This window comes from Neopsephotus bourkii, unplaced genomic scaffold (genome assembly GCF_033783945.1).
Source record: "Neopsephotus bourkii isolate Nb327-2 ecotype Australia unplaced genomic scaffold, CSIRO-AGI_Nbou_v1 NB_1535, whole genome shotgun sequence".
NCBI classification, from domain to species: Eukaryota; Metazoa; Chordata; class Aves; order Psittaciformes; family Psittacidae; genus Neopsephotus; species Neopsephotus bourkii.
In genome coordinates, this window is record NW_026902011.1 from 190,485 (window position 1) to 204,232 (window position 13,748).

The 13,748-nt window shown below is 33.8% G+C and overlaps 1 protein-coding gene across 7 annotated transcripts in view; it reads left to right on the forward strand.

Moving 5' to 3' along the window:
- Positions 1-13,748, forward strand: part of VPS13A (vacuolar protein sorting 13 homolog A) — a 103,407-nt gene that overhangs the window by 74,322 nt on the left and 15,337 nt on the right. For 4 of the 7 annotated variants that reach the window (XM_061370296.1, XM_061370298.1, XM_061370299.1 and 1 more), the window contains 13 exons: positions 335-481; positions 1,037-1,118; positions 2,420-2,489; positions 3,011-3,116; positions 4,034-4,147; positions 6,686-6,831; positions 6,962-7,043; positions 8,011-8,124; positions 8,567-8,642; positions 8,744-8,907; positions 9,211-9,256; positions 9,513-9,636; positions 10,636-10,750. In XM_061370296.1, coding sequence (XP_061226280.1) covers positions 335-481; positions 1,037-1,118; positions 2,420-2,489; positions 3,011-3,116; positions 4,034-4,147; positions 6,686-6,831; positions 6,962-7,043; positions 8,011-8,124; positions 8,567-8,642; positions 8,744-8,907; positions 9,211-9,256; positions 9,513-9,636; positions 10,636-10,750 — 1,386 coding nt within the window. Of the gene's footprint in view, positions 1-334; positions 482-1,036; positions 1,119-2,419; positions 2,490-3,010; positions 3,117-4,033; positions 4,148-6,685; positions 6,832-6,961; positions 7,044-8,010; positions 8,125-8,566; positions 8,643-8,743; positions 8,908-9,210; positions 9,257-9,512; positions 9,637-10,635; positions 10,751-11,617; positions 12,378-12,900; positions 13,476-13,748 lie in introns of those variants that run through there. The other 3 variants (XM_061370301.1, XM_061370302.1, XM_061370300.1) reach the window with 2 other exon arrangements.

Genomic DNA, 13,748 nt, shown 5'->3' on the forward strand with positions numbered 1-13,748 from the left:
CCAACACAATTCCAATGAGTAAAAGGTAAATGAGCCATTTTTTATCTGTCATTGACCATTATGTTATATTACTCTGCCTTTACTCTAGAAAGCCATATATTAAACTGCAGCCCCCCAAATAATGCAGTATTTTGTAGTTTTACTTCTATTGAGATTTATGGCAAAATTAGATCATTGTAAATAAAGTTACAACATCAAACTTAAAAGCTCCAAGCTTTTTCTGCTAAGCTGTCTACAATGTTAATGAAATAAACAGTGTACACTTTACAGTATATTTTAAAAAGCAGTCTTTTGAAACACATAGCATTCTAAATTTTCTTCAATAATACAATAGGTGTGTTTAACTCCTAATGGAATGAATATGAAAATTCAACAACCACATGAGATTCCTATTAGAAGGAATTATCTGCCAGCTTTAAAAGTAGAATACAGCTCATCTGCACATCAGAAATCTGTCAGAATTCAAATTTACAGGATACAGGTGAGTTTTGTAGAAAAAAAACCCAGTGTCTTATTTATTAAGAAAAAGCAACTTCCATGGGAACTTGGATTTGGCTTTAGAGTTGTTTGGATTTTTTTCTGTTTTGGATTTAATTGTACTCATTGGTTTTTACATCACTGCTTCTACATCTTTGTAAATATTACTTACATGGTTTTGGGAAAAAAAAATCCAGACAGCTATGGCTGTTTAGGGAAAATATTTACCATTCATCTTCCATGCTTTTTCTTATGGCTTTTCTTTATAACCAGCAAAAGATAGAATCATAGGTATGGTTTCTTGTTCTGCCTATGTTAAAGTTGTTAAAACCAAATCCTTCACAAAAATTCTGTGGACCATTTATTATTACCACTGACTTATAGAAGCATTTCTAGATTGTTGGGATTGGATGATTTAATTTTTAAGAGATATTTTGAACCACAACAGCAGCTTTTTTTTTTCTGGTTTTGAGTTGGTGTTCATAATTCTTGATTTTGAAATATTTCACTATTGAAAAGCTAACATGCTGCGACTTGTGCTGTCCTTACCCCCTATTAGATACAAAACCAGATTCCTGGAGCCATATTTCCCTTTGTGTTCTATCCTATTAAACCTCCAAAGTCCATCACCTTGGATTCAGGTTTGTTTCGAGTTTAACATAATCCATACGTCTGAAATGACAAGATAACTTGCTTATACTGAATTTAACTATGTCAGTTTTATCAGATGAAGTTTTTAAAAGCTTACTAACTACAGATAACAAATACTAATATTACAGATAGAGAAGCAGCTTGCTTTACAAAGAAGAGATACAGGAAACAGAAGAAAACAAATTTTTTTCTATCCTTCTATATCATACCTTTTAAGCAGATATTCTTGACACATTAATTCAGCTCTCTTTGAGAATGTAATTTGAAAGGTCATCAAGTTTAAAAGGGACTCTTACTGGTTGCATTCAGACCACAACTGGAACTTAATGCTGACTAATATGGAAGAGTTGCCTGTTGAAAACAAATGATCAAATTGTTGCTTATCTTAATGGTAGTGAATCTGTTGCACCATTTCTGTATAACCTGCCTTTGGAGTTCTGGGGCAATGAAGATTCACTTTTCATCTTTAGTAATCTGATTTTCCCTACTGCCCTAAATAAATTGTTTACCTTAATCATCTTGGGGTTTGGGTATTTTGAGTTTAGTTGTTTTTTTGCTTGCACGCATTAGACAACCTAGTAATCTATCTCAAGTAAACTAATAAGAAATGTGTGCTGGTCTAAGCTGAGAATTGCTATGTGAGGCATCATTTATAAACTCTGTACATGGCAAGTTATATTTTGCCTATTTTGTATATAGCTTTAAGACTTCTCCATTACTTGGAGCATAAAGCTTAATGTCAGTATACTATGTGATCAGGTACAATCTTTCATTAACTTGTTAAGTGCAAGGTCACTTGGAAAACCAGAGTAATGTCAAAAAGGATTCTGAATTGAGACAGAACACTGCTATGAATTTTCTACAGAAAATAATAAGCCGTTAGGTGTTTGTTCTAAATGCAGTCAATTTCAAATTACAGTGCATAAATTTGCAGATTATTTATTTATTTTTAATTCTTGTATCAGGCATTGCAAACTCTTATTCCATGACTAGGGAAAGTATATAAATCTAAGATTAGATCAATAATTAGATTAATTTTAAAATTAAAAATGGCACCTTTTCATAGATCAGTGAAATGCAATTTTGAAGGTTCATTTCATTCTTGTCTTCCTGTTTCTTTCTGTTCCTGCTCTTTTCCCGTATTTGTTTGCCCGTCATATCCATTATGTAGTTCTACATTACAGGATTGAGAAAATCCTGAACATGTATGACATTTTCGTATTAAAAATTATGAAGGTATTCTATCACATAAAAATCTATGCTGATCTCCTCTTGTTTTACAACTTTATAGCACCAAAACCATTTACTGATGTCAGTATTGTCATGAGAACTGCAGGACATTCAGAAATATCTCATATTAAGTAAGTATTTTGACATGTTCCATCTTTTCTGCAAATGATCATGTTTAATGGAGCTTTAAAATTAAAATTGTTACAAGGGTGAAAGTAATGCTAGATAGTTTTACACCAACTCTTTCTCAGAAAGGTCACAGCACTTATAAAAGTCAGGCCCCTCTATTATACATGTAATTGCAGAGTAAAGCAAGAATTTTAAAGTGTCTTTTTAATGCAGATTTTTAATTTTAATTTAATAAAAACAGTGCTATATACAGTTTTAAATGCTGCTACTTGACTAAAATAGTTCTGGTTAGGGGAAATGCATTTATCTTACACCACTATGGGGAGCCTTCTTTCCACCAGCAGTGGTGAATCTCTCAAAAAAAACCCAACAACAAAACCAAACCAAAAAAAAACCCACAACACCCTAATAACACAAAAAAACCCTGAATTCAATATGTGTGTACTGAATACTTTAGATTAAGTTTTGTATGTTACACATTATTGCAAAAGACCTTAATAACTGGGTTTTATTTCATCTGTAGGTATTTTAAGGTCCTGATTCAAGAGATGGATCTCAGATTAGACCTTGGCTTCCTATATGCACTGGTTGAATTCTTTACACGCACTGATGTGCTGAGTGACCAACAGGTAGAAACATTTTGTTATTTAAAGATTTTTAAAGTTTGTAATTATGAAATTTGTATTTAAAAAAATTTAAAAAACCCTTAGTCTTCTGTGTTCATAATACTGATTAATTGCTGTGTCTGGGGCCAGTAGGCACCTGTGAGGTTTTTAAGAGTTACAGTTGGCAGAGGCAAACAGTAAATTCTTTCTCATATCTTCTTCTTGCATCATATGCAAAGCAGGCTTCAGAACCTTCTGAAAAGAATGAAACAAGTGCTGTTGTAGATTACTTGGTCTTACTAGTGCCTGAAGGAAGGATCAGGTAATTAAGATGGGAAAGAAATAAAAATAATGCTTTTTTTCTTAATGTAGCTTATTCAAAAAAGTAAAAATTAAATACCAGTGAATTCTAGGTTATTGTGGTAGTTTGAAGAATTTACCTTAATTTTCAATGCATGGTTTTGTAGTGGAAAAAATACTTTTTTTTTTTTTTTTAATCCCCTCCCAGTGGAATGATAAGTTAAGCATTGTTAGCTGACCCACTGGATCCAGAAATTAGTGAAGGCCCTCCTCTGCACTTTGTTTTCAGTGGATTTGCAAGGCATGGTTTTAGGATTTCATCCCTACTTGATATTTAGTGCTCTGGCTGTTTTGTTGTTTAAGTAGAAGAAAATATTTGGTATTTGAGCTTTTATAAAAATAATTTTAACTTGTTTTTTTACTATTAAATACATGTATCTTGTATTGTCTCTTTATACGTATGTTTCTTCCTGTTCGTATAAAAAAAGTCCTCTAAAATGCTAGCTCCTTAAGTAAAAAAAATAAGCTAGGAGAGTATAAGTAGTACTGGTCAATGAGTAGCATCTCAGTGACAGATACATGTTTGTCATAGTAGTTTTATATAATGCAAATTTTAATGTTTTTTGAAAATGCATTCACAGCTAGAACTTTTCAGAAAGGATGTTGAATCTCTTCAAGAAGAACTGATGAGTGTATCATCAATGGATACGTCACAAATCAGCTTGTATGAATACTTCCATATCTCTCCAATTAAGGTATAACTTCTCATTGTATAGCCTGTGTTTTCTCTCTTAACTAAAGCTTTAATTAAAGAAAACCATATCCTGGGCTGCATCAAAAGAAGCGTGACCAGCAGGTCCAAGGAGATGATCCTGCCCCTCTACTCTGCTCTCGTGAGACCTCACTTGGAGTATTGTGTGCAGTTCTGGTGTCCTCAACATAAAAAGGACATGGAACTGTTGGAACAAGTCCAGAGGAGGGCCACGAGGATGATCAGGGGACTGGAGCACTTCCTATAGCCTCAGATAGGCTGAGAAAGTTGGGGCTGTTCAGCCTGGAGAAGAGAAGGCTGCGTGGAGACCTCAGAGCAGCCTTCCAGTATCTGAAGGGGGCCTATAGGGATGCTGGAGAGGGACTCTTCATTAGGGACTGTAGTGACAGGACAAGAGGTAATGGGTTAAAACTTAAACAGGGGAAGCTTAGATTGGATAGAAGGAAGAAATTCTTTCCTGTTAGGGTGGTGAGGCACTGGAATGGGTTGCCCAGCGAAGTTGTGAATGCTCCATCCCTGGCAGTGTTCAAGGCCAGGTTGGACAGAGCCTTGGGTGGCATGGTTTAGTGTGAGGTGTCCCTGCCCATGGCAGGGGGGTTGGAACTAGATGATCTTAAGGTCCTTTCCAACCTTAACTATTGTATGATTCTATGATATTTGTCTTATGCAGGATAGTAGGCACTGGAAATGAAAAAACATTACAGGGTGAACTAGATGAGCTTTTTAAGGCCCTTTCCAACCCAAACTGTTCTATAATTGATGATCAAAAATAAAACAAAAATGTTCTGGAGTAGCGCATCCATTGGTACCATTTACTTACATGGGGTTTACATTAACAGTATTTATTAAATATTTACGTGAGTAGTTCATTACTTCATTCCTATCCACATCTTTCTTCATATACAGTAATTCTTTTTATTATTTAAAATGGTATTTGCAAATTTATATTTGCAAAATGCTGTAGTTTGTCTGTGCAGTGTGTTTTGGATTGGGTTATGAGGCAAATTCTAAAAGGCATATACAGCCAGAGTAACTGTGCAATGACTTTTTCTGATTTATTGTTACTTACTGGTAAAGCAGTTTTGGGTTTTGACTCCAGTAAAATCTACTTTTGGTTATTTCCCCATTCTTGTAAACACTCAGGCCAGCTGTTGAATAGTAGGTGCATACTTACATGGAAACCAGAGTCTTTTTGCCCAAATCTAGCTCTCATGCATTTTTTAGCTTACTTGTCCTCATTATTTTTTTAATTCTTGTTAAAACCGTTATGGTACATTGTAGGATTTATAGCACTTCTTAATAAAAGAATCTTCCCTCCATTCCATGGGAAAGGGATCAAAGAATGATTTGGCTTTCACCTCTTTACAGTATTTGTTAAGATGTTAGAATTGGTCTGCTATTGGAACAGGAAAATGCTTGGGTAGCTTTATGTAAATGGCTTAGCCTAATGCATTCCAACTGTACTTAGTAGCTGTTTCACTGTAGCTTCATTTAGGTGTTCATAGGTATGTCTCCAGTTGTTTTACTACAAAAACTGCTCAGAACTTGGACAAAAGCAAAATGCCCTTTACTGTTAAGGTAACAAAGTGAACACTTTGTATCAAAGAAGATAAAAGCTTATCTTTGAATGTATTCAGTCACGTTTAACAAAAAAGATGACAGAGAGGACACAGAATGGAATTATTAGGCTTCAGGTTCTAATAAAATATTAGTCGTTAAAGGTTATAAAGTCAATATAGAGCTGTGAATTAAGTGCCAGTGATTCCACACTATGAGCTATGTATCTTTAAGATGAGCTACAGTTAAGGTCTGTTATACCCTTAATGAATGACACATAGTGTTGTCTTCAGAGAAATGGAAACAGGTGTAACTTCTTTTTGTCTGAGTTTGAAAACTGCTGAATATGCTTATGCACTATAGAGCCCTTTGAGAATTTTTTCTGAGTATTATTCTCTTTTGAGATTGTCCCCTTAATTCTTGTGAAACAAATACTTCAGTTACTTTAGGTCTGCACAGGTGGGTTTTTCTTGTGTACATATCCCACTTGTATACATGCCCCACAAGTAAAACTTCTGTTAATGTTGAATTCTTTTTAGGTTTTTGTTTCTCATTCTTTCTTGGACACCATGCTACATTATCATTTTCAGCCTGCTTTGAATTTAGTTATTACTTACGGAGACAAAATGTTTTGGAAACAAGCTAATATAACCTAAATTATAGCTAAAAGATTCTGGAGACCTTGTTTGAAAATATGAGTAAGCAATTTCAACTTCTTGTTTTCTTAAAGGTAGTTCCAGTTATTCAGTTTGACTTTAAACATCGATGGAGGTTTTTTTGTTTGATTTTTATTGTATCTATACATGATGTATTTATGTTCTCTATTATGAAGTCAGTCTGGTTTCAGTTAAGATTAGGAATATTTTGTCTCAATGTCTAAATTGCCTAAGAGATTATAAAGGTATAAATACAATACTCCTAATAACTAGCTATGTTATTTCCCAACCTCATTTTTATTCTTTAGTTACACTTAAGCTTTTCACTCAGTACGGGTGGTGAAGACAGTAACAAAGAAGAAAGAAAGAAAGAATTGATACCACTTCAGTCCTTGAATCTCCTGCTGAAGAGTATAGGGGCCACCCTCACAGATGTGCAAGATGTTGTCTTCAAGTAGGTTAAAAATATTATTATAAAGGTTACTTCTAAAGACTAAATCAGTATTATGTATGTTAGATTTTATTTTGCTCTGCTTAATAAAGACTTTTTTTGGGGTTTATTTTTTGGTGTTTTCTTTTTTTAGGTTGGCATTCTTTGAACTCAGCTATCACATCTGTACTACACAACAGCTCCAATCAGCAGTTGTAAGGCATTATTCGAAACAGGTTAGCATAAGTAAATTTCAGTATATCAGCATATTTGTTTTGAAAGTGCTGCTGTATGCTTTGGTTCTATGAAAATAAAATTACTTTCAGCCTTAAATGTTTGTCCAAATGTTAAGTGCACAGACGCATAGAAAACAAATCACTCATGCATGAGTTGAATTCTATTACATTTACTTTGAGGGTAAGTACTTTTTCTGAATTATGACAAGGGGAATTGTGGCATGGCTAACAAAACAACTTGGTGGAAAGGGAAGTGGAAGCAAACACAGTGCCACTCTGATAGAGCAGAATTGGCACCAAAACATTGATGCTTTTTCTTGGACATCAGTAGTAAATGAATTCTGATCCCTCTTTGGCCCTTGTGTACTTTTCAGGTCCTGTCATCCAGTTGGAGACAATCTAGTAGAGAAATGCTTTTGTATAAAAGATTAGTCCTCTTCTATCCATCCATCATTAATTATAAGGGATTCTTTGGCGGTACTAGTTAGGTGCTCTGTCCATCTTTAAAGGAGAAAAAGACCTACAGAGGGCTTTAACTGGTGACCAAATTACTGTTGTTCTCTGGCCCTTTCTTTTCCTGGCCAGGAATATTTGAAATCTTAAATTGCACTTCATATAGATACAGATGTGATGTTTTGCAGTAACAACCAAAATTTTCTCAGCATATCCAATCAGACCAAGTTTTGCCTGGTAGCATGAGAAAAGTCTAGGTAATGTGCTTGCTTTGTAAAATCTCGAGAACATTAATGTCATTTATACGCTTGTAAGAAGTAATATTTTTTTTTGGCTGACTTAATATGATTTACTCACTGTAAGATACTTTACAATGCTACTACTTTTTCCAAGTAAATTTTAGGGTTTCATATTAAACTAGTGTTTTGTTTTAAAAAATCTGGATATAACACTGTTTGCCTTCGGTTTAATGTAATTTCTGAAATATTTTCACTGATCACCATTTTTATTACAGGCTATTAAACAGATGTATGTTCTTATTCTTGGCCTTGATGTCTTGGGTAATCCATTTGGATTCATAAGAGGCTTGTCTGAAGGAGTAGAAGCATTCTTCTATGAACCTTACCAGGTAAAAATCTCCTGACTTATGAAATGTAAGACAAGGAAATAGATACGAAATAGATTGAAAATGTGGATATATTAATGCCTTTTCTGTTTTTAAGTTTAGATTAGGATTGAAAATTTAAACTGAAAGTGCCAGGAAAAGTTACTGGAATGCTCAAGTGAGATAAAAACAAGATAGTAGCCCATTTAACTTAATTCACAAAAGACTTATTTTAAAATAAATCTGCTCTTTTCAATTTGCCTTAAAATAAGTGGACATCAGGGAGTGAACTATTGCTATAAAAAGTCTTTCTCACCAGTGTTCCTGTGGTCACTTTGACATTTTATCACTTTGTCTCATGTTTGTGCTGTCTTTGTTAGATAGAATTACAATGAAAACATAATACACATTACACACTTTCAAATATATTTGAAGCTTGACATAAATGTGTCCTTTTTCCTCCTAGGGAGCCATCCAGGGTCCTGAAGAATTTGTAGAAGGAATGGCACTAGGATTCAAAGCACTTGTAGGGGGAGCTGTTGGTAAGCTTCAGCATTATCATGGTAGTATACTTAATAGTAAGCAATCTAGGTGAGTTCTTGTAAATTGCATTGGCATTTTAATTTGCTTTATTTTCCAATAGGTGGATTAGCTGGTGCTGCATCAAGAATCACTGGTGCTATGGCAAAAGGAGTAGCTGCGATAACTATGGATGAGGATTACCAGCAGAAAAGGAGAGAAGCCATGAATAAACAGCCCACTGGTCTGAGAGAGGGTATCACTCGTGGAGGAAAAGGATTAGTTTCTGTAAGGAGAAAAAGTTAAAAGATTAATGAATTTTATTCAGGCAAGAGTAACAAACACAGAGGCTGACATAGTTACCCTTTATTTTATTTCTTTTTTTTTTGCAAATATATGGCGGCCCAATTGAGTGATAAATAAAAATATGTGAGGACAGAAGAGAAGAACTGTGAAGCAGCTGCTGCTCATTCTATTAACTTGTAGTGAATTTTAGAATACCAACAAATGTATTTTGAGGCTATTCAGTGAAGAAAAATGAAAACTATAATCTGAAAGCATATTTATAATGTTTTTCATTTCTCTTGGCAGGGTTTTGTCAGTGGCATAACAGGAATAGTTACGAAACCAATAAGAGGTAAGTTTAGGTCTTCTGATGCATTATCTGTTCATATGATGGTAAATTCTTGATACTTGATGGGACATAAATCTTAAGTTATAAAACTGTCGAGGTTTACTTTTTTGTATTGACTTCTAGTTAAAATGTTGTTTACATGAAATTTCTGTGGAGAGACTGTGATTGTATATTAGGTAATTAAATGATAATAAAGTTTGCTATGAGTGTAATAAAACTTCAGTGCTTTATAATTATCTTCTGCATTTAATCGTTTTAGGAGCTCAGAAAGAAGGAGCAGCTGGTTTTTTCAAAGGTGTTGGAAAAGGCTTAGTGGGAGCAGTAGCTAGGCCTACTGGAGGAATCATAGACATGGCAAGCAGCACATTTCAGGGTATTAAGAAGTAAGTAAAATAAGTGTGAAGAATGACATACACCATGAAACAGACAATAATAGTTGCAGCAGTGCGTTATATCTTTTTATCACTTTTGTGTCAGTGTTCCTGCATCTTTCAACTTTGTCATTAGTAAAGATGAGTTAGGAAAAAAACCTTACGCTATTCTTATTGATACAATAAATAGGTGGCTCTTTAAAAACACCCAATTGATAGCATTTAAAAAACACAGTATCAAATCTCAGGCATTTCTATCTTTACCAAAGAAACTAGTGTAAAATCCTCAACAGTCAGGCTTCCTTCAATTTCTGATTTTTCCTTTGTATCCAAAATACAGGGGAAAAAAGGGTTTCTTAGGTCAAAAATTACATTTTATGTTATTGCTACTATATGAGTTCCAGTACTATTTGATCGTGCCAGGATCTGTCCTGATTGTTCAGACTGAGAACTGTTAGGGCTGCATATTGAATACTGTGATAGTCTCGCTTTCATAAACCTGTTTCTGTACATTATTTCACACTGTAATGTTTAAGTAGTAGGAGAAAGTGTTTTGAGGGGGCATTTAGTAGCTTTGTCTGGATACAGCTGTTTAATGGCCCTTAGTAAGCCAGACCACTTCTGTTGTTGTAAGGTTGCTGGTCTCTTATTTTCCACTCTAAGTTCTTTAGCAGAGAGATGCAAGAAAAATATCAAAGTAGAAGTTTGTATGACACAGAAGTCTTTAATGTTGAAGTTTCGAAGTACAATATTTAGACACTAAGTAAGTGTGTGCTACCCCATGCCACTGAATTTTCTAATAATCATTCTCTGAAATAGATTTCTGAGTAAAATCTTTGGAATATGTACTCAAATGTCTACTTTTATGCAAAAGTACATACATAGACAGCACAGATGTTTTGCTAGTACTTGAATTTAATTTGCATTTAAAAATAATTTAGAGCCTTTGCTAAATATTATAGCTGAGTAGAGATGACGACACATACCTTAAAGCTGTGACTTTGTTGTTAGAGTTACAGATTCATCAGAAGATGTGATAAGCCTGCGCCCACCTCGCTTCTTTGGTGAAGATGGAGTTATTAGACCTTACAGATTAAGAGATGGGACCGGAAGTCAAATGTTACAGGTGAAGGAAGTGAAAGATAATTTGACATACATTTAAGCTCATCATATGTTGAAATAAATATTTTGCCGTATTTCCCATTTCTTAAATTCCCTGCCACCTCTTACTTAGTGACTCAGTAGTCAGTAAGTTTCATTTAATTTCTTAGCTCATTACCACTTCAGTGGTTTAGTTTCTGTGATACAGCTTCTGAGGAAGACACCATAATTTATAGCATTGTATGCACTTTATTTTATACACTAAGTTAAAGTGTATCTGTAGAGGTTTGTGCAAGATAGAAAACCTTTTGAAAGAAGAAAAACATTTGTCTTTTTACCTTTGATAAACTGTGATGCTAAAGATACTTTTTTCAGTAAATTTATAATACACATCTTAAGCAGTGACTTTTTAATATCAATTTTATGTAAAGCAGATTTTTAAACTCTTAAAATAGGTGTATCTCTATTGTACTACAGTCATCGAAAGGACATAAACATTTTTCTAGTGGAATCTACTTGCATGAAGATGCTGAGCAGGATAATTTAGCTGCCATTTAACAAATTTGATTCAGATATAAAAGTAAAATAATCTTACTGTTATGCAGCTTAAAAAGTTTCTATTTTATTCTCTGTTTGAAGTAAAATTGCAATTTAGAAATACTAAAACATAAGAAATAAAGTAGTAATTAGTGATTGCATGAATGTAAACAGAATTTTTTGAATAAACTTTCAAGAATTCAGTGTGCCAAGGAAGAGTTGGAGAAGTCATATAGAAATAACTTTTTTTGGAGAAGTAAATAAGATGAATTTTAGACTATTTTGAGAATTACCATTGCTGTTTGTTTCATGTCAAGTTCCAGTGAGGCTGACTCTTTCTTCTGCATTTTATCAGTGTGTCTTTTGTTTTCTGGTAGAAGAGGATTGTCCTTTTTCGGGCATCTCAGCAATGTTTGCTATACCATTCACTGGTGATCTAGTTCAGCAGAGTGTGAAAGTTCTTTTGAGAATAAGTAGTATGTATGCCTCTGCTTTTCTTGTAATGAGGTAGCTTTAGTCCACGCTCTCCAGTTTAAAGCTAGTATTATAAAGCAGTATTCCCTTAACTAAAGCATAATTAAAAGCTACAACTGGCAACTCATGCCAGTAGTAACACGATGAATGGCATAACCTTCCTTCTCTTTCATGAAAATGAATTCCAAAGCTTCCCTTTCTCTGCCCTAAAGTGTACCACTAAACCAAACACTAGCAAGCCAACAGAGTGAGCTCTAATGTGCCAACTTCTCTAATGACTTTGCATTGCTTTTGCTTCTTAAATTTGTACATGTTCACGTCTTGGTTTTTGTTTTGTTTTTCTGAGAAACCTTTTAAAAATTCTACAATGTAATATGTAATTTTAGTTTTTCTGCTGTTTGGTTGGGTACAGTACCACCACCTTCAAAATCCAACTTACAAAAGCATGCCTGTCAAATTTTTGATGACAGCCACCATTTTGAAAGTGCTAAAGTTAAAAAATAGTATGTTTCATATTAGTTTTCACTACCAATTATAATTCTAGGGCAGAACTACTCATCAAGAAATGTTATGAAAGCTCTAAAGAGTGTTGTAATCCTCCCTGTAGACAGTCAAATCAGAAAATACTGAATTGCTGCTTTTTTTTTCTTTTTTGGTCAGACGTTGATTTTTGATACAGTATGTTTCATTCCTTACTCTTTCTTTACCCTGAAATGTACTAATGTTTTACTTTGTAACATTTCTGTTTACTGATAATTCTTTTGCATGAGTCTGAATGTATTACATGTCCCCAGTCTGAGGCAATTGGAATAGTGTAATGTTTCCTTACAGGGAAAAAAGATTATTCTCCCTTTTTGCATTATTTCCATGTATACAGGTCTGGTGACTGGTCCCGCTGCAGTCACTGTGTTGTAGTATTTTCGATGATTAATGGGTTAGATTGGAATAAAATTTCTTCTGGTGGTTTAGAACTTGTATATGTTAATTAAAGGAAGTAGGATATAGGAGATTCGTTATGCTCATACTGTGTCCTAAACTAGGATGCTGCTTCAGAATTTCTTTGTTTTCTGGGGATTTATTTTGCTTTAATTAACAAACTTGCCAGACAAACTAATACTTCTGAACTAACACTTCTGCTTTCTTCTTCCTTTACCATGCTTTCAGAAAAGACAGGCCTACAGGGAATGGACTAAGACTCACAGTAGTAGTGATGATGATGATGATGATGACAGTTAGGATAATATGGACTGTAATCGATATACATTGCTTTTGTCACTTTTGACCTTAAAGTATTAAATGTTGCTGCTATAATTCCACTGAGAAGATGGGGTTGTCTGATACTAAATTCTTATTTTTGAAACTGTGCAAAAAATGCGGGGAAATAAACTGTATGATGATAAGTGCTAAGCAAAGGAGCAAAGAGTATAATAAAAGTAGTCTTACACCTAAAACTGGACATGAGGTGAAAGTAGTATTGAATAATAGGAAGAAATAGTAATACCGTGACTTAGAGTTTATTTCCAGATATGTTTTTATCAAGTGTATTTAATGTTTTTGCATTTATGTGTTTGACAGGTTTTGATTATAATTTGCTAGATGGAATGCTTTTAAATGCTTAGTAAAACTTTACTGGGTTGTACAGTCATTACTGGTGTTAAAATGCTGTTTGACTGTTTTCTTTATTTCATATTTCAAAAGTATTTTGTCTGCCTTTCTTTTTAACAATAAACATGTCTAAAGTATATCTAAAATGGATTCATCTGTTCTGTTCCACATTGTTTCTCATGTTTCCTGGAACTAGATTATGTGAAAACACTAAATAGCCTATAGAAGTCTTTAAAAGATAAAATACGTGTATTTTGAAAGGAGCATTTAACATAAAGTTTTAATTTTTCATTTATCATTTGGTTTACTTTAATTTTTAAATTCTTATTTTGTGTATCCTTTGGAATTCTTAGATGTGGAAAATAATGATTTTTTTTTTTTTGCTTGAGACCATATATTATGTGGTT